This window comes from Phoca vitulina, unplaced genomic scaffold, assembly GCF_004348235.1.
Source record: "Phoca vitulina isolate PV1807 unplaced genomic scaffold, GSC_HSeal_1.0 scaffold21, whole genome shotgun sequence".
NCBI lineage: Eukaryota > Metazoa > Chordata > Mammalia > Carnivora > Phocidae > Phoca > Phoca vitulina.
The window spans coordinates 871,907-891,819 of NW_022589724.1; the positions used below are offsets into that span (position 1 = coordinate 871,907).

At 48.0% G+C, this 19,913-nt stretch overlaps 1 protein-coding gene across 5 annotated transcripts in view; it reads left to right on the plus strand.

Moving 5' to 3' along the window:
* The window catches only part of TMOD1 (tropomodulin 1), an 85,000-nt gene that overhangs the window by 50,729 nt on the left and 14,358 nt on the right, over positions 1-19,913 (plus strand). For 4 of the 5 annotated variants that reach the window (XM_032418924.1, XM_032418925.1, XM_032418926.1 and 1 more), the window contains 4 exons: positions 5,262-5,351; positions 6,316-6,446; positions 8,132-8,239; positions 13,279-13,422. In XM_032418924.1, coding sequence (XP_032274815.1) covers positions 5,262-5,351; positions 6,316-6,446; positions 8,132-8,239; positions 13,279-13,422 — 473 coding nt within the window. The remainder of the gene's footprint in view (positions 1-5,261; positions 5,352-6,315; positions 6,447-8,131; positions 8,240-13,278; positions 13,423-19,913) is intronic. The other variant, XM_032418928.1, reaches the window with a different exon arrangement.

Here is a 19,913-nt window from a genome sequence, read left to right on the forward strand (position 1 = left end):
TGGCTCGTGGCCTTGGGTTGTAACGCAGAGGCCACTGGGAGCCCGCTGCAAGCACTTGGCATTATCAGTGTCTCCTCTCCCCAGTCAGGGACGTGATCCTGACTCACCTTTAGGGACCCTTCGGGTGGGGCAAGACCCAAAAGGGAATTGGTGGGAAGAGACTCTCCCTTCAGAAGGGCCCCGTCCCCAGGCCGCCCCCCCGGGCTGTTGGCAGCCCCAGCTCTTGTGACTCTCAGAGACAGTCTTGGCCCACCCACCCCGGCTTCTGGGCTCCTCTCACGTCCTTAGGCATTGGTTTTCCTCACATTCTGCCAGGGGCAGCATGTGGCTTCTCCAGGAGCGGTTTGACTGCACCCAAGTCCTGGGCCGAAGCTGGCTTCTCCCACCAGTTTCTGTGATGCAGGAAAACACCTTCCCGCTGTCTGCTCTTTGCCCGGGGCCAGCCAAGCAGCTGGCGGCCGGAGAGGCCCGGGACGTGTGCTGCAATTTCTCTGCATCCTAAGTGGAATTGCAAACTGAGTGAACCCTGCCAAGGCAGAAGAGGAAGGGGAACTCGATGTTCTTTTTCAGAGTTCAAAAATAGTCCTTTTTGAGTTTTGAGGAAGATCTGGTCTTAAAAAAAAAAAAAAATCATGTTCCCCAGTGCTAAATTCAGCCTTGCCAATATCTACAAAGAATGAAGTGGCAGGCAATGCTGATGTGCTGTTTTCCTCCATCATTCACTTCTGGTGACATGAGTGTGCAAAACCAAGCAAGGGGGGAGTCATGATTTGGTGCCTAGGGCAGGCCGGAGGATCGGAGCCACCAAGCAGTCTGCTCAGCAATGGAGATTTTGCTTGGTGCCTCCCGCCCCCAACCCAAGTCCTTCCCCTCTCCTCTATCCCTTCCTTCCTCCTTCCCTCCTTCCCTCCCTTCCTTCCTTCCTACCTTCCTTCCTTCCTTCCTACCTTCCTTCCTCCCTCCTCCCTCTCTCCCTCCTTCTTCCTTCCTCCCTCCCCCTTCCTTCCTTCCTTTCTTCCTTCCTTCCTCCCTTGAACCCTAACTTCCTCTGAACTACAAACAGTTTTATTTCTTCTGAGGACTGCTATTGACATGTATGTTGCCTCCTAGAATAGGCGTGTTATCTATCCTTAGAATTCTGACATGGGGCGGGGACATTTTAGAACTTTGGAACTACTAATGACCTAGTTTGTGGAGGAGTGGATGGGACCACTCACTTAGAAGCCAGGAGGGTCCTCACTGAGCAAGCTTTGACAAACCATTTCCCTCTTGAGCCTGCTCTGGATGCTTGTAAAAATCAAACGGGATAAAAAGATGAGATGTTATACGCAACTAATGAATCATTGAACAGTACATCAAAAACTAACGATGTACTATATGGTGGCTCACTGAACACAATTAAAAAAAAAAAGATAAGATGTTGTGTGACCATTAGGTGCTACATGAGGGTAAGAGATTGGCATTCAAACATGTTCCCCTTTGTAGGTGAAAAGACTGAGGCCCAAAAAAGTGGAAATGTCCTGGACAAGGTTGCCCAGCAAATTGGTACCAAAGCCCAGCCTGGAGCCCAGGTCTCTTTCCTCTGTCCCCGGGCACTTCCTTGTAAGGTTCCTGCCCCCCTTTCTGGACCATTACAGGAAGCTGGCATCAAGCACAAAATGCATTTTCCATCTCCCACCTCTCTATACCTCTCAGCAAGACCAGCCAGCCATATGACGTTCCATCTTTCCTATGATTCTTAACAACCTTTCCAAACTGTTTTTCCAAACTGGGGTCCCAGCAGCAGCCCAGAACCACCACAAGCCACACACCCCCACGGGCCCATGTGGGAGCAGGAAGAGTCAGCTTCAGAAGGTAGCTCCTGGTGAGCCGAACCCCACTGCTGCTGACTCAGGCCATGGCCCCCACTGCCTACGTAGAAGCAGCCTAAATTAAAACCTAGAGAGCTCTAAAAAATGCAGATGCCTCTCCCTGTCAGTTCTCCTCAGTGATGAGCAGGAGAGTCTAATTTTAGCAGCAAAGATTCTTAGAATGTGAGAAACAGAAGGGCTTTGAGATCGTCTCATCCTGTGGTTCTCAGCCCACTGATCATCAAAGTCATGCAAGGAGATTAAAAATATATCTGCAGAGATTCAGATCAGCTGGTCCAGGGGAGCACCAATATTGTCGTGAAGCTGCGGGTGATTTGTATGTGCAGCTGGGATAGAGAACCAAAGGTCTTGTCTTTCCCCTTCTCTCACAGAGGAGGCTGAAGCCCAGAGAGGGCTGGGGACCTGCCCCAGGTCACACAGAATCAGGGGTATAGTCAGGACTGGAACTTGGGTCTCCTGACTCCTCACCAAGGGCTCTCATGTAGTCTCTCTCACTAGAAATCATGTCTAATGAAATGGCCAGGGGAATTAACATAAAATCCATCAGCACATATTTACCAAATACTGTATTCTGGAGGAGGAGGAAGAGAGGTAATATTCTTCCCCCACCTCTGGAAGCCCAAAGTCCGGTAGAGGAAGCACGCATGCACCCAGCTACCTCTAACACTATGTAGACTGTGCTGGGATAAGCACAGCAGGTGCGGTGGGAGAAGTAGGGAGGGCGAGGGAGGATCCCAGGAGCCTCCCTGAGAGAAGAAGTGTTAGTCCAAGTCTTAAAGGATAGGAAGGTAGGGTTGTTGGGTCAAATACAGGATGCGCAGTTCGATTTGAATTTCAGATAAACAATGGCTAAGTTTTTAATATAAGTAGATCCCAAATACAGAATGGGACACACTTATACTAAAATATTATTCGTTGCTTCCCTCTCTCGCTGTGTCTCTCTCTGTCAAATAAATAAATAAAATCTTAAAAAAATAAAATAAAATATTATTCGTGCCTATCTGAAATTCCAACTTAACTGAGTGTCCCGTATTTTCATTTGCTAAATCAAGCAACCCTACGGGCAGCACAAGGCAGATGGAGAGAGAGTCACCGGTAGAGGGCACAGTGTTGACATAAGCGGGAGAACGTACCGAGCCGTGGCCATTTTGTCACTGGAGCAGAAAGGGTGCGGGTGAGGGACAAGCCACTGAAGCAGCTGGCCCAGGGAGGGCTGGTGGGGTCACAAGCTACCATCCTCCCACCCGGGTGGCTGCAAAGCCTCACGGTCCCCGTGTCCTTCCCTCCCTCTGTAGTCCGTTCTCCACACACAGCCAGAGTGACACTCCCGGAACTGAGTCAGGCCATCTCAGTCCCTGCTAAGGCGTCCAGTGGCTTCCTGGCTGCACCTAGGGGAAGACCTACACACTCCTTATCTCAACCTAGAAGACCCTGCAGGATCTGAACGTGCCTGTTTGAATTAAATCTACTCCAAAGGGTTGTTGGGAGGATTCAGGGGGATGGTGTCAGGCAGTTTTCAAGCTTGGCTGCCCCCTGTAACTACCTAGGGAGCTTGAAAAAGGCAGATGCCTGGCCCCACCCCTAGAGATTGTGGTTTAATTGGTCTGGGGTAGGCCTGGGCATCAGGAGTTTGAAAAGATGCCCCAGTGATTCCAGTGTGCAGCCAAACTGAGAATCACTGACATATAACATATTCTCTGGCCCTGAGCAAGCATGCAGTGAGTGGGGGTGTGTGGCGGTCCACCATGTGTCCAGCTCAGTTCTGTCCATCCTCTGTTTCCCCTTCCTGCCCTAGCCTTCCACTCCTTGAGCTGAGGGCTTTCCCACCCACCATTCCCTCTGCCTGCCCAGAATGTTCTACCCTCCCTTCTCTTGACTTGGCCAATACTACTCATCCCTCCCATCCCAACTCCCTCTGTTCTCTTCTTCCAGAACACACTGAACTTTTCTTTTACAACACGTATACTCTGTGCTTATGTTTTCAACTGTGTAGGTACCTGCCTAGCATCTCTCCCCCAATAGACTTCGTTGTTCCCTGCTGCCTCCCACACACAGCCCCACTCCCTCCCAACCCCCACCCCCAATTCCCCTCCTCCCTCCACCACCACCCCACCCAGAGCCAGCCATATGATGTGAGCACTCAGTAAACGTTGAACAAATGAATGGATGAAAGCCTGACTGAGCACAGGAGTGATGTGGTCAGATCTGCTTTTCCAGAAAGATCTTTCTGGCTGCTCTGTGCTGAATGCTGGTGGGGGGAGGGTAGGAAGAGACCGGGCCAGGACAGCAGTGATTACACAGCTGTGATAATACAGCCACAAAATGGAAGGGCCTCAGCCAGGACAGAGGCAACGGAATGGGAGGTGGGACAGATGAGAGACAGTGTTTAGGAGGGAGGGGAACTTAGCCATGTGACTGAGGTTCCACCCTGAGGGGACAGGCAGGATACCAAGATAGAAGGTGATCCAAAGGAAGGGGCTGTTGCTGGGGAAGATGAGTTCTCTTTTGGCCAAGCTGGGCTGGAGGCACCTGTGGGACATTGGGAGACACCTAGGAATCTGAGGCCAGGGTTAAGAAAGTCTCAGCTGGTGACTGGGTGATACACACTGGGGAGGGTATGTGCTCTGGTAAGCGCTGTGAATTGTGCAAGACTGTTGAATCTCAGATCTGTACCTCTGAAACAAATAATGCAATATATGTTAAGGAAAAAAAAAAGAAGAAGATAGCAGGAGGGGAAGAATGAAGGGGGGGAAATCGGAGGGGTAGACGAACCATGAGAGACAATGGACTCTGAAAAACAAACTGAGGGTTCTAGAGGGGAGGGGGGTGGGAGGATGGGTTAGCCTGGTGATGGGTATTGAGGAGGGCACGTTCTGCATGGAGCACTGGGTGTTATGCACAAACAATGAATCATGGAACACTACATCTAAAACTAATGATGTAGGGGCGCCTCGGTGGCTCAGTCGGTTAAGTGGCTGCCTTCGGCTTGGGTCATGATCCCAGGGTCCTGGGATCGAGTCCCACATCGGGCTCCTTGCTCGGCAGGGAGCCTGCTTCTCCCTCTGCCTGCCTCTCCCCCTGCTTGTGTTCTGTCTCTCTCTCTGACAAATAAATAAATAAAATCTTAAAAAAATAAATAAATAAAACTAATGATGTAATGTATGGGGATTAACATAACAATAAAAAAATTAAAAAAAAAAGAAAGTCTCAGCTGGGTGTAGAGATCTGAGAGTAACATAAATAGAGAGTAAAAATCAAATAAAACTTAAAATCATGCAGTGTTTCTTGCCATTTCCATGAGCAAAAATTCCTGGGGTGTGGAATGTCCATGCTCCCGAGGCTCTTCTGTCACAAAGAGGCGAGTCACGGGCCCTTCCCCTGTCCCCGCAGCTATCCTGGGCATGCACACGCTCATGAGCAACCAGCAGTACTACCAGGCCTTGGGCAGCAGCTCCATCGTGAACAAGGAGGGACTCAACAGTGAGTACACGGCCCTGATCCCCAGCTTTGGCGCCCCCTCCCCTGCCCCCAGCAAGGACGCCTTGAAGTGAAAACATCCCCACGCTTCTTGCTTCCTCTGCGTATTCATGCTCTCTGGTTCATTGCAGACATTTTAAATTTTTATGTAGCCAAATCTATCCACCTTTTCCTTTTCCTTTGCCGGGATTTGTGTCTTGTTTATGCAGGACTTCTCCATCCTAATGTGATACAAATATCCTCCTGTATTTTCTTCTAAAAGTTTTAGAGGTTTGCCTCTTGTATTCAACTTCTTACTCCACCTGCAGTCCGTGTTTGGGTGTGGTGTGAGATGAGATCAAACTGTCATTTTTTAATGGCTCTCCCACGGGGACAATACTGTTCTTTGCAAAGCCCATCCCTTCACCGCTGGCTGGGGACTCCATCATGATCATGAGTTTCTACACATCCACACGGGTCTGTCTCCTGGTGCCTCTTTTGTTCCGTGAGTGCCCTTGTCTTCTCCTGTGACCATATTGCATTGTTTTCATTGCTCCACTGCATTGTCCCAAGCTGGCATTTTGGCCCCCAAAAGCAGTGAGGGTGGCAGAAGAATAAGGTCCCCCTCTCTGGAAAGCTTACACGCTTCTCTCACGTTCAGGCTTCATTTTATCCTCACAAGAGTCCACTGAGGTAGAGTGACTGACCGACACTTTACAGATGAGGACACAGAAGGTCAGAGGGTTTCAGTCATTCACCCAGTCCTTGTAGGAGGGCAAAGGCCGAGTCCAAGCAGGGCACAGCCAGCGCTTCTCTCCCCCGCCCCGACCCCACCTCCCACCTGCCCGCCCCCCACCCATCGCCCCAGGAATGCGCAGTCTTCTCTTGTGCCTGAACCCAGCCACCGCTTCCTTCCAGAGAATCCCGGTGTGGAGGGAGAGGGTCCCCGTGTTTCTGTGAGCCACCTCTCTTTTGTCGGTCACTCTAGGCGTGATCAAACCGACACAGTACAAGCCTGTGCCCGATGAAGAGCCAAATTCAACAGACGTTGAGGAAACCCTGGAGCGGATAAAGAACAATGACCCCAAACTTGAGGAGGTTAACCTCAACAATATCCGGGTAAAGTCCTTTTTATTTAGCTTCACCTGGGGCGGGTGGGAGGAGCCACGTCTGCGTACCCCGATGCCCGTGGCCCAGGCTTGGCTGTGCGGAGAGAACAGGGTCCAGTTGGGTCTGGGTGCTTCTGGATCAGGAAGGGGGCAAAACCTCTAAAAGGCCTGGGCAGCGTCAACAAACATGTCCTATAGCCCTGGTTTCTTCAGGCCCAGGTTCACCATGGGCCAACAAAGCTTTGATTCTGGAAACCTGCCTTGTTACTGGAAACACTGAGAGCTTCTCCGAGCTAAAAATCCTAAGATAGACACACCTGACTGCCGGGGATCCCAAGGCTGGAAAAAGCCTATGCCCAGCAGGCGTGTGGGGTCCCACAGACCTGGGACAGGCCGAGCCCTGAGCCATCCACGCTCTCTCAGACGTATGGTCAGCCTCATTCTGCAGCCCTGGCAGGGAGCTGTGGGCCCATTTGTGTCGGATGTTTCCTGTGTGACCACCAAGGGCAGAGGAGGGTCAGATGGACAAGCAGTCCTACCCTGGACAGGCTGCAGGGGGAATTCAGAAGCAGGACCAGCTGCCTGCCCACCTGCTCAGCCCAGAGGCCAGGAGGATTAGTTCTGGGAGGCTGTGGGGTAAGGTAAGAAGTGGTCCCCCCACCCCCCAGCTCCTCTTTTCTTTCTTCTCCACTTTCTTTTAAGTGGCTGCCAGCCCCATGGCATAATCTGATTGGAAACCTGCGCCTGCAGTGTTCTCCTCCACCTGGCCTCCCTCCCCAGGCTCTGCTCCCACGGGGAGCTAACGTAACTCTCTGAAATGAGAGATCCGTGCAAACACAGCCAGGTTTCCTCTCAGGTGCCTCCATTGTCTGCCGTGTGGCCAGCGGGAGGCCCTGGCGCAGCTCAGAACTCTGCACCCTGGCAGTGAACACTGGCTCGGAGTGGCGTAGGGGTGTGGAACCGGCCGTGGCTGTGCGCCTTCACCTTGGGGCCACAGGCTCATCCTTCTCTAGGCCTCAGTTTCCCTCATGCACGTGAGAAGGTTGGACCAGATCAGTGGTTTCCACCTAAAAAGATTAAGAAATCTCTGCCAATGCCCACCCCGCCCCCACCTCGAGATTCTGAATTTATTGGTCTGGTTCAGACCCACTCATCAGCATTTTATAAAAGTTCCCCGGGAGCCTCTGATGTGCAGTACACCTGAGAACCTCTGGGACAGATGTCTCCTAGAGATAATCTAGTGCAGTGCCCAGCCCCCCACCTTGGTTTTCCAGAAACAGGTCCAGAGAGAGGGGGCAACTTCGCCCAGAGTCACAGAGAGAGTCAGAAACATGGCCAGTTGTCCGGGCAGAGGCCAAGGCCCTGCCCACTCCCACACCCCAGTCCTGAGCTCTCGGCACGACACTCCTCTGCATCCTCTGCCTTGATTTTTCCTTCTCTGGTTTCCACCTGCACAGATAGTGGTGGGTCCTACCTGAAATTGTCAGGGAGGATTTTCCCAATCTGTTTACCAGAAAGTTCTCTCTAAATCTCAACCATGTGGGGCGAAGCCCGAAAACCCTTTGCCTATTCAGCTCTTTGGTCAGAGACCTACTAGCAATCAGGCTGCCTGTGTGAGAGGGTTACTGCCCCATTTGTCTGCCCAGCCTGACCCTGGTCGGGGCTGCTCCTCATTGCCTGCCTTTCTCTCTGCAGAATATCCCCATACCCACTCTCAAGGCGTATGCAGAAGCCCTGAAAGATAACTCATATGTGAAGAAGTTCAGCATCGTGGGAACACGGAGCAATGACCCTGTGGCGCATGTATGTACCTTTCAGTTCTGCTGCATTGGGAGTGGGGGGCATAGAAACAGAAGGATTGATGCTTGTGGCCTCAGGACTGGCCGAACCCCACTGAGGAAGAACCTCGTATGGCATGGTGAAAGGCAATGGGCCAGGAGCCAGGAGATGATGTGAACACAAGGGCCATTACCCAGGCAACATCTGTACATTATCCTAGTTAATATCCACAGCCACCCCTGATCTCAGGGATGCAGGTCTCCCCACTTTGCAGATGAAGAACCTGGGGTGCAGGGAGTTCAGGCATTTTGCTTTGTCCAAAGTTGCACAGCAAGTGAGAAGTGGAGCTAAGATTTAAATGCAAGTCTTGTTAATTCTAAAGCGGATCTGTCTCCACTCGGCACATCACATTTGGATAAGGACCTGCCCCTCCCTTGGCTTCAGTTTCTCTATATTTAAAATCATTGTCTTACTCAATGGGTCCTGATGATCAATTTTATTTGTTTTTTGCCCAAGTCTTAAAGATATTGCAGATCAAATTAAATTGTACTTATTATAAAGTAACCATCAATTCTTTTTTCTTTTTTTTTAATATTCAAACATATTTATTGAGAATCTGTCTGTGTCCAGCACTGAATTAGGCTCTGAGAATACAACTGTGACCTACAGTCATAGCTCCCACTTTCATGAACACAACGGTCCATTTGGCCACACAGACAACTAAAGGCTGACAGTATAGTATGATTATTACAACACTAATAGGTTAAAAGTGCAAGAATTAGCTTACCAGGGATGGCAGTTAATCATTTAGCAGCAATCAGGTTGTTAATATCCACAAAATAACTTGCAGGAATTTTGACTGGGGTTGCATTGAACTTGTAGATCAAGTGGGAAAGAACTGATATCTTGACAATATTGAGTCTTCTTATCCATGAACATGGAATATCTATTTATTTAGTTTTTTTATTTTTATACATCAGAGTTTTGTAGCTTTCCTCATATAGGATCTTCTACATATTTTGTTAGTCCATACCTAAGTATTTCACTTTTGAGGGTACTAATGTAAATGGTATTGTGTTTTTAATTTCCTATTCCACTTGTTCCTTTGCTAGAATATAAGAAAGTGATTAGCTTTGTTTTTTTTTTTAAGATTTTATTTATTTGACAGAGAGAGACACAGCAAGAGAGGGAACACAAGCAGGGAGAGTGGGAGAGGGAGAGGGAAAAGCAGGCTTCCCCGCTGAGCAGGGAACCAGATGCAGGGCTCGATCCCAGGACCCTGGGGTCATGACCTGAGCCGAAGGCAGACGCTTAACCATCTGAGCCACCCAGGCGCCCTGGAAAGTGATTAGTTTTTATATATCAACCTTGTATCCTGCAACTTTGCTATAATCATTTATTAGTTCCAGGAGGGTTTTTTTTTTTTTTTTTTTTGGTCAATTCTTTCAGATGTCCTACAGAGACAATCATATCAGCTGCAAACAAAGACAGTTGTATTTCTTCCTTCTCAATATATACACATTTGATTTCCTTTTCCTGCTTTTTTGCATTAGCTAGAACTTCTATTCCGATGTTGAAAAGGAGTGGTGAGTGGGTTCATCCTTGCCTTGTACCTAATCTTAGTAATAACATTTCCAGTTTCTTACCATTAAGCATGATGTTAACTGTAGGCTTTTTGTAGATATTCTTTACCAAGTTGAGAGAGTTCCCATCTATTTCTAATTTACCGAGAGTTTTTATTATGAACGGGTGTTGGATTTTGTCAAATGGTTTTTCTGCATCTATTGATACGATCATGTGACTTTTCTTTTTTAGCCTGTTGATGTGATGGGTTACATTAATTGATTTTCAAATGTTGAACCAGCCTTGCATACTTGGGATAAATCCCATTCGTCATGGTGTATAACCTTTTTATACATTGTTGGATTCAATTTGCTATATTTTGGGGGATTTTTGCATCTATGTTCATGAGAGATACTGGTCTGTAGTTTTCCTGTAATGCCTTTGTTTTGGTATTAGGATAATGCTGACCTCGTAGACTGAGTTAGGAAGTATTCCCTCTGCTTCCATTCTCTGAAAGAGATTGTGGAAAATTGGTATCATTTCTTCCTTAAATATTTGGTAGAATTCACCATGTGGGCCTGGTGATTTCTGTTTTGGAAGGTTATAAATTATTGATTCTATTTCTTTAGTAGGTAAAGGCCTATTCAAATTGTCTATTTCTTCTTATGTGAGCTTTGGCAAATTGTCTTTCAAGGAATTAGTCCATTTCATCCAGGTTATCACATCTGTGGATTTAAGAGTTGTTCATAGTATCCCTTTATTATCCTTTCAATTTCCATGGGATCTGTAGTAATGGGCCTCTTTCATTTCTGATATTAGTAATTTGTGTTCTCTCTCTCTCTTTTCTTAGCCTGGCTTGAGGCTTATCAATTTTATTGATCTTTTCAAAGAATCAACTTTTCACTTCACTGATTTTCTCTATTGATTTTCCATTTTCAGCTTCATTGATTTCTGCTCTAATTCTTATTTATTCTCTTCTGCTTACTTTGGATTTAATTTGCTCTTCTAAAAGTTTTCTAAAATGGAAACTTAGATTATTGAATTTAGATTTTTCTTCTTTTGTAATATATGCATTCAATACTAGACATTTCCCTCTAGACACTACTTTCACTGCATCCCACAAATTTTAATAAGGTATGTTTTCATTTTCATTTAGTTCAAAAACTTTAATTTCTCTTAATGTTTCTTTTTTGCCCCATGTGTTATTTAGAAATGTGTTGTTTAATCACCATGCAATATTTGGGGATTTTCAAAGTTATCTTTCTGTTACTGATTTCTGGTTCAATTGCACTGAGCTCCGAGAGCAGATGTTGTATGATTTCTGTTCCTTTAAATTTGTTAAAGTGTGTTTCATGGCCCAGAATGTGATCTATCTTGGTGAATGTTCCATGTGAACTTGAGAAGAATGTGTATTCTACTGTTGTAGGATGAAGTAGCCTCTAAATGTCACTTCTGTCCAGTTGACTGATGGTGTTATTGAGTTCAATTATGTCCTTACTGATTTTCAACCTTCTGGATCTTTCCATTTCTGACAGAGGGCCATTGAAATCTCCAACTCTAGCAGTGATTCATCTTTCTCCTTGTAGTTTTATCAGCTCTTGCTACTTACAGCTTGACACTCTGTAGTTAGGGACATATACATTAAGGATTGTTATGTCTTCTTGGAGAATTGACCCCTTTGTCATTCTGTAATGCCCTTCTTTATCCCTGATAACTTTCCTGGTTTTGAAGTCTATTTAGTAGCAATCAATGCTTTTAAAAAATTAATTTTTAATTGAAGTATAATTAATGTTATAATAGTTTCAGATGTTCAATATAATGATTCAACATTTCTATAAGTTTCCCAGTGCTAATCAAGATTAAGTGTACTCTTAATCCCCCTTATCCATTTCAACCATCCTCCCACCCACCTCCCCTCTGGCAACCACCAGTTTGTTCTCTGTATTTAAGAGTCTATTTTTGTGTGTATCTCTTTTTTTTTCTTTGTTCATTTGTTTCTTAAATTCTACATGGGAGTGAAAAGCTCTGTAAGTGCCCCCACTCCCTGCCCCAGCTCCTCTCCCTACACCCCCATTCCTCTACCATGATCCAGAAAAGAGTTGACACCTGGCATGACAGGGTCTCTAGTACCTGCTCAGCCACCAGCTCTTTCACTTGGATTGGCCTGGTGCACTTGCTTATCAGTTATTAAATATTTTGATCACCACCTTCTGTGGGGAGCAAAAGAGATGCTGTGGAAAGAACATAGCCTGGGGCCCTCTCCTCAGGAGTGTCCAACCTCCTCAGGGTCCTAGAGAAAGCCGGCATTGCATCCTGGGGGCACATGGAAACAGGAGGAGGAGGGAAGGACGATTTCAACAAGGAAGGTTTTCTGGGAGCTGAGCTTGTATAGGGTTTCGGCAAGCAGGGATGGTAGGAAGGGCATTCCTGGCTCAGAGAGTCATTTCAGACAACCAGGGCCCACTGTGGTACATCTTGGGCTATCAGCTGCTGGTGTCCCCTTTCCTCCATGACACATCATTTCCACCAACTGCTAATTACCTCATTTCCTTCAGAGGCTCTGATTGTCATCTACACCCCCTTGGCTGGATTCCTCTGAAACGTGCTGGGGGCCACCTGAGCTCCTCTCCTCCCATTTGCCCTGGTCACTTGCCCAGTGGGGTGGTTTCCCAGGCATGCTTCTCTGCTCTCTGCTGCTCAGATGAAGAGAACAATGACTCCATGGAATCCCAACAGGGAAATAGAAGTGACAAGTGGAGGGTATATAGGGAGGTAGGGACTCCACTAGTCACTCAGTGAACCGTGACCAAGAACCTACTGCGTGCTGAGCACGTGGGCACCATGGGATGAATAAGGTGCATTTTCATCCCACCAAGAGTAGATAGTCTAATGGCAGAGACAACACCAGTATAAAAACAACTCTGAACAGAGGAATACAAGTTCCGTGAGGAAGGTTATGGATAAATTCTACAAACTGCAAGAGGTCAGGCCACAGCTAGCTGGGGCCATCAGTATGAAGGCTCCTGGAGAGGAACTGAGCATAGCCTTGAAGGACAGGCAGGGTTTGGACAAAGTAAAGTAGAAAGGAAAGGGCATCCCAGGCAGCAGGGACAGGATGAGCAAAGGCAAAGCAGTGGCAGAGCACCAGCCATGCACAAAGCTAAGATCAGCCCGACTGTAAGGGAGCAGTGAGCCTTGAGGCCGAGCAAGGGAGGAGAACCAGGTGATCGAGGCTGGATGCAGGCTAAGGGGTATGGAATTCTCCAGTTAGGGGTTTGGGAGCCATGGCGCATTGGAAGGGAGGAGAGACACGGGAGTTGTGCTTCGTGAAGGAGGTTGTAGAGATCGTCTTGCCTGGTCCCTGGCTCGAGCAGCAGGAGTGCGCAAGGAACTCTTGCTCCCAGCAAGGCCCTCTCAGTATTTTAGGCTCTACCCAAGAGGGGCTCCAGCCTTGCTCAGGGTGACTCACGGGTACCCTTGCTTTTATCCTGTGCTTCAAGGCCCTTGCGGAGATGCTCAAGGTAAATAAGGTGCTGAAGACGCTGAACGTGGAATCCAACTTCATTTCCGGAGCCGGGATCCTGCACCTGGTGGAAGCTCTTCCATACAACACTTCTCTAGTGGAACTGAAAATCGATAACCAGGTTAGATGCACAAGGGTCTCTTTGTGTCCTTCACTACAGGATGCTCACGGTTCTGCACTTGCCCATGTACTGATGGATGGATGGGTAGGTGCTGCTGGACAGAGCAGATCCAGGGCCCAGCCTTAAGGCACCCCAAAGGTCGTTGGTCCACACCCTCCACCATGCTCATCTTCCTTCTTCATCATGTCCATCAAGTGCTCTGCCAGGTTCTGCTTGTATACCCCTAGTGATGGGAGCTCACTCCTTACCAAGATCACCCCTTCAGTTCTTAGTGAGAATATCCCTCCCCATATCCAGTAGAAATCAGCTTCCTGCAAGTCTTGTTTATTGGATTTAATTCTCTTCTCTGCTGCACGGGGGACACATCTGGGGCACAGATCTTATAAACCACTGGAGTCTTCCCCACCAGGCTAAATATCCCTATTTTCTTCGAACACCCTCCCCCAGCCCCACTCAGTGGGCTTTTGAGTCAGTCTCCTTACCACTGAGTCTATTCTCTGGGCAAATACTAGTTTGACTTTCTCCTAATGGGGTTACCATTTCTCTGTAACTTCTGTGGTCCAGACAGTTATTATCAGGGCAACTCTTTCAGTTCTGACTTTCTAAGATGATGCTGGCTACCATATCTTATATGTTGCCTGTGTTAAGGGTCTATGGTGGGCTGGGCTATGTGCGATGCACCTTACACACATCATCTCTGACCTTCCCAACCACCCTGCAGGATGTGGGTATTATCTGCTCAGTCTGCAGCTGAGAAGCAGCCTGGACAGGCTAGGACAAGCAACTTTCTCAGCACCACCCACTTAGCACTTTGGGAGGCGGGATTCGAATTCAGGTCTCTGTGATTCCAAAGCCCACACTCTTTCCGTGACGCCACATTGCTTTTCATTTAAAATGCTTTCTTCTTTATGGGCTGTGGATAGGGAACTTTTGTTTTCCTACCTGAAAATGTTTGCCGGATGGTCATATAAATACGTGCATAGAAAAAAGATTGGAAGGAAATATAACAAAATTGTAGATAGCAGTTATTCCTGAATGAGACTATCTGTACTTTTCATCCTTACTGTAAAATATCACACACACATATAGAAAAGTGCACAAAACTTTAGTGTGCAGCTTATGAATCATGGCAGGCACGTGGTCCTGTGCGAGTCCAGAACTAAAGCATCACTGGGCTCCAGAGGCTTTGACAGCCCTTCCCAGCCGTAACCCCTTGAAAACTCTCTACTTGTGCACCTCCATGTCTTTGCTCTTTGTTCTCTCTCCTCCTGGAATGTCCTCTCCTGCCCCTACCCCTCCTCTGCCTGGAGAATCCCTCCTCTTCCTTCTGGATTCAGTTGAAGCCTCTCCTCCCAGCGAGCGGTGTTCCAGAGCCAGCTTGCCAGAGCTGATTGCAAGCATCTCTCCTCACTCCACCTCAGGGATGGCGCGCTGCTACCTCGAAGTCGCTCCTGGTGGGAACATTTACACTATGGATATTGACAAACACTATAAATCCAACTTTTTTTTTTTTTTTTTGAGAGCCTGGATATCACTACTTTCTCCCATTAGCCTACCTTAGGGCCTCTAACCCTCTCTCCAGAGAGGGTTAAGTGATCCCTCCCTGTATTCTCCTGGCACTTCGGCTTCCCATGAGCTTCTCAGAAGCTCGTGTTGTATTTGAGCCATCTCTTTATTTCAGTGCTCAGCTCGGAACTTGGCCTCTCCGTGGTGCTTGGTAGGCAGGGCTGCCCTGGGTGGTTGTGTATGTTGTTCACTGCACAGGAGGCAGGGGGCAAAATCCAACCCACACTCTACTCTCTAAGCCTTCGCGTGGGGCTTGTTCACCCAGAGAAGGTACTTTTCTCTGATTCATATAAAGAGTAGCAGCCCTGTCGGGTGAATTTGCTGCACGGGACTCCTGCATCTCTCGCATGCCAACAGCTGCTGCTGCATCACCCATTCCCACTCTTTCGGCCACTGCTGGTCCTGCTTTCTGGCAGGCAGGAGAGGCAGATCCACTGGAACGAAGGCATGCGGCAGGCTTAGGGGCAGCCCGGGGCCAAGGCCTGGCATTGGCTACTCATGGGACTCCAAGCCTGGCTGGGCAGGGAGTCAGGGTCTACCCAGCGTCAGCTGAAACCTGACTCCTGGGGCAGAATGTTGGCCAAAAGGGACCCAGAGAACTGGCCTCAGGTCCCTGTGATGACAGCTGACGGAGAGTGAGCTGCCTACCTTCCCTCTCGCTGCTGTCGGCCCCGGCTGAGTCCAGACTCAGAGCCAGTGCTGACCGGCACCCTCCCCCTCACTGAACACCCTGGTGAGAATGTTCACTTCCCTGAGCCTCAGTTTCCTCACTTACAAAATGGGGATCATAAGAATTTCTACTTCTAAGGAAATGACAGATAGTAACTATGAGGTTGTGAACTTTTATAATTACTCCAAAGGTGACCTAGAGAGTTCACACAGTGTTCTAAGTGTTAATTTACTGAGGAGGTGCCATGTATCCATTATCTCATTTAATGCTCTCAAAGACTTTTTGTGAGTGGGTATTATAACCCACTCTGTGTTGTAGATGAGGACATTAAGGCCCAGGCAGGCTCTGTAACCTGCCCATGGTCACACAGTAAGTGACAGAGGTAAGATTCGAACCCAGGCTGATGTGATTCCATAGTCCATGAACTGTGCCCCTCTGGTCTTTTGACTCCTACTGTGGTTTTGTGTGGGTCTTGCTTGGCTTTTTCGGCGGTCCCTTTCCCTTGGTGTGAGGCTAGAGCTCTGGTCACCACCTCCCCCCCCACCATCCTGGGAGCCTCTTTTTTGGTCCATCTGAGTGTTTGTTGAGTGCTGGCTGAACCCCAGGGCTGTGCTCGGCTCTGTATATGAATGAGGCTCTGGCTCTGCCCTCCAGTGATTTCACTCTGGATGGGAAGGCAGACAAGTACAGAAATGATCATTGAACCAGGTGCTTCAGCAAGCCACAGATGGGGGGCCTTTGAGGAAGCAATCTCAGTCAGGAGCAGGCATCATGGAGGGCTTCTTGGAGGAGGTGGAGTTTGAGATAAACCTCTAGGATGGATAGTATCTCAGAGAGTGAAGTGGAGGCCGAGGCATCTCAGGTGCAGCAAACCACATGAAGAAGGAGAGGGGGAAGCCATAGAGCCCATCCCCTGGAAGAAGCCAGAAAGGGGGTTGGAAATCTAAAGGGCTCTGAATGGGTAGGTTGAATGAAAGTGGGCTGTGGGCTGTGTTCTGGGAAGATGGTTCCCAGCTGGATAGGAGAGGATTGAGGGCAGGCATCAGGGCCTGGGAAGCCAGACAGATGAGGGCCACCTGTGGGGCAGTGCTTCCGCAGGCCTGGAGTCTAGGGAAGGTCACCAGGGCCTCTCACGGTGCGTCTCTCCTTGGGTGCCCCAGCTCTGGGCTCTGAGGGTTGTGCCACAAAGGAGATGATGAGTGGTGTTTGATTTATTCCTCATTCCTGGTTAGTCACCGAGGTCCTTAGAGGCCACAGCTTTCCCCTCAGTCCTTGGGACTGTAACCTGTGTTAGTGAGCCTCTATCCTTCTTCTTCCTTATATGGCCAAACAAAGGAGAAAGGGACTTGGGGAGTTTTGCCCCGGTGACAAGAGCCTGGCTGCCTGGCTCAGGACCCTAATCTGGGAACTGGGATCCTGGGGCTGTTTGTTTACTCAGTCATCTCTCTTTATCTCCAAGCAATGTTGTACCACCTCGAGTGGCCCTGAGCCAGCAGTGAGGGTGGGAGGGGGCAGAGAGGCCAGGACCCAGAGCCGAAGGCATTGAGAAAATGTCTAGTCCCGCCCCTCCTTCTGCAGGTGGGGAGACTGAGGATCAAAGAAGGGATGGGATGTGCTGAGGTCATGGATCAAGTTAGTGCCAGAGCTGGGCCAGAACTGAGGTGTCCCACCTTCCAGACAGGCTGCATTTGTGGTTGGATGGGAGAGACCCTCAGCCCCCAGGAGCAGGCCCCACACACAGGCTGTGTGTATGTGGTGTCTGCCAGCCCTCTCCATCCCAAGTTGGCCAAGTCCAAATGGCGATTCTCTGTCCCTCTTGATTCAGGCTCCTCACTCCCAACAAAGTCGCCTCCAGCAGGTCCTTCCCCAGGACCTCGGGGCACTGGGTATTCCCTGCCCCTCAGAGCAGACAAGGCCTGAAAACATGACCCCTGCCCAAATGAAGTTATGTGCCATGTCTGGGGGATATTGGCTGGATTTCTCACATTTCATTCCAATATTGGACAGTGAGGATATGCTTCATATTTTGAAAAGAAGCTAAAGGAAGCGGATTGCGTTTTCTTGTTTACGCAGATTGGATTATTTTCCTAGTCCAAATAAGTTTAGAAAGAAAACAAAAGCCACACTGGAATAGGATCCTGAAGGTTTTCACACAGGGTGACACCCCCTTAGTTTTAGATTACATACTCAAGGCAGCTGGCTAAGTTGTTTTGTTTTTTTTTAATGAGGCTGAAAATGGTCTTGCAAAAAAGAGGAAAACAAAGCAAGCAAGACTTCGCCACCAGTCATGTTCTCAGTTTTGTTCCTCATACATTCAGCTTCTAAGCAGCAGCTCTTGGCTTGTGCATAATTTTTGTGTCTATCTCCATGTGTACTGAAGTAATTCAGCCTGGAAATATCCAGCCTCCAAGAGAGCATGGGCATGCGTCACTGTCCCTTCCTCAAAATGCCAAGTATGGTCTTTCATTGACCTCACTTCTCAGGGAAAAATTAAGTCAGTGGAAATGAGAGGAAAAAATATGATGTCAAGAAAATCCTTTTCTTACACAGATCAGCATGAATCAGAATAAAGATTTGTGACAACAACCATCTTACACCATGTCCAATCCCCAGTGGAGGCTGCACTCTGTTCTGAAAAGCCGAGAGCTTTCCAGACAGGAGACAGACTGATCCAGGGATTCCCTGTCTTCAAATCTCTGACACTTGAAGTCAAACAAGGATCAAGTCTAAGCTAAGCCTCCGTTCTGTCATATTCTTGCTGTGTAATAGTGGGGAGGGGCCACTTAATGTACCCATGCCTCAGTCTCCTCACCTCTAAAATGGGAAGGATATGCATACTCATGCAGTAGGGTTGTTAGAGGCTTTAATGTGTTGAGCCCTTAATGGGTACCTGGCATGTGTCTTCTCTCAATAAGGGGGAGGTGATATTTCTATTGTTTTATTGTTGTTTTTGTTGTTGTTTGGGTTTTTCTTTGGGGGGGCAAAGGGAGAGGGGGAGAGGGAATCCTAAGCAGGCTCCACACCCAGCGCAGAGCCCGAAGTGGGGCTTGATCTTACAACCCTGAGATCATGACCTGAGCCAAAATCAAGAGTTAGATGCCTAATCAACTGAGCCACCCAGTTGCCCCAATATTTTTATTGTTGATTAGACCAGTTGGTAGTGGAAGAGTGGGGTGGGAAGCACTGACCTCTGAGAAATTCTAGCTGGTGCAGGAAATGACTTTTTATCTTTCTCTCCTCCCTTATTCCCTTTCCTTCTTATATTTACTTCTTATTGAAGTATAACTTACATATAGTAACAAATACATCCTAAGTGGACAGTTTAATGGATTTATATATATATATGTGTATATATATACATATAAATATATATATGGATGGATTTATATATTATTATATAATAATGTAATATATAATAATATATATACACACACACACTTAGGTAATCAACACCAAGATTAAGATATAGAACATTTCCAGCACCTCATATGCCCCCTCCCAATTAATACCCTCCAAATCCAATCATGTCCTGATTTCTATCACCATAGATGAGATTTGCCTGCTCTTAAACTTCATATAAATGGAATCCCATGGTGCTGTTTTGTGTCTGGCTTTTTTTGTTCAGCATTGTCTGTGAGTATAACAGTTATCTATAGCTGTGTAACAAATTACCTCCAAAAACTTAGCAGCTTAAAATAACAGTGAACATGTATGAGCTCACAGTTTCTGGGAGTCAGGAATCCACGAGCCGTTTGGCCACATGGGTCCAGCCCAAGCTCTCTGACAAGACTGCAGTCAAGTGCAGTCTGAGGGCCTGACCATCGCTTCCAAGATGGCTCCCTCCATGGGTGTTGGCAGGAAGCCTCAGCTCCTTGCCGTGTGCACCTCTTCAGGGTGCTGCTTGAGTGGCCTCGCTATATGACAGCTAACTTCTCCCGGAGTGAGCGGTCCAAGGCGGAGAAAGAAGACAGCCACACATGCCTTTTTATGAGCCAACACTCGAAGTTACATGGTCACTTCAGCCATCGTCTGTCTGTTAGAAGTGAGTCACTAAGCACAACCACCCTCAAAGGGGGGGGAGTTAGGCTCTGCCTTCAGAAGGGAGGGGGATCAAAGAATTGGCAGACATACTTTAAAATCACCAAAGTGAGAATCAGCTGTACTATTTTCCTTTGCTGTGGTTTGGCCAGAAAGACCTTTCTAACCAGCAGAGCTACCCAGGGATGGAGCAGGGTGCCTCAAAGGTGATGTGCCC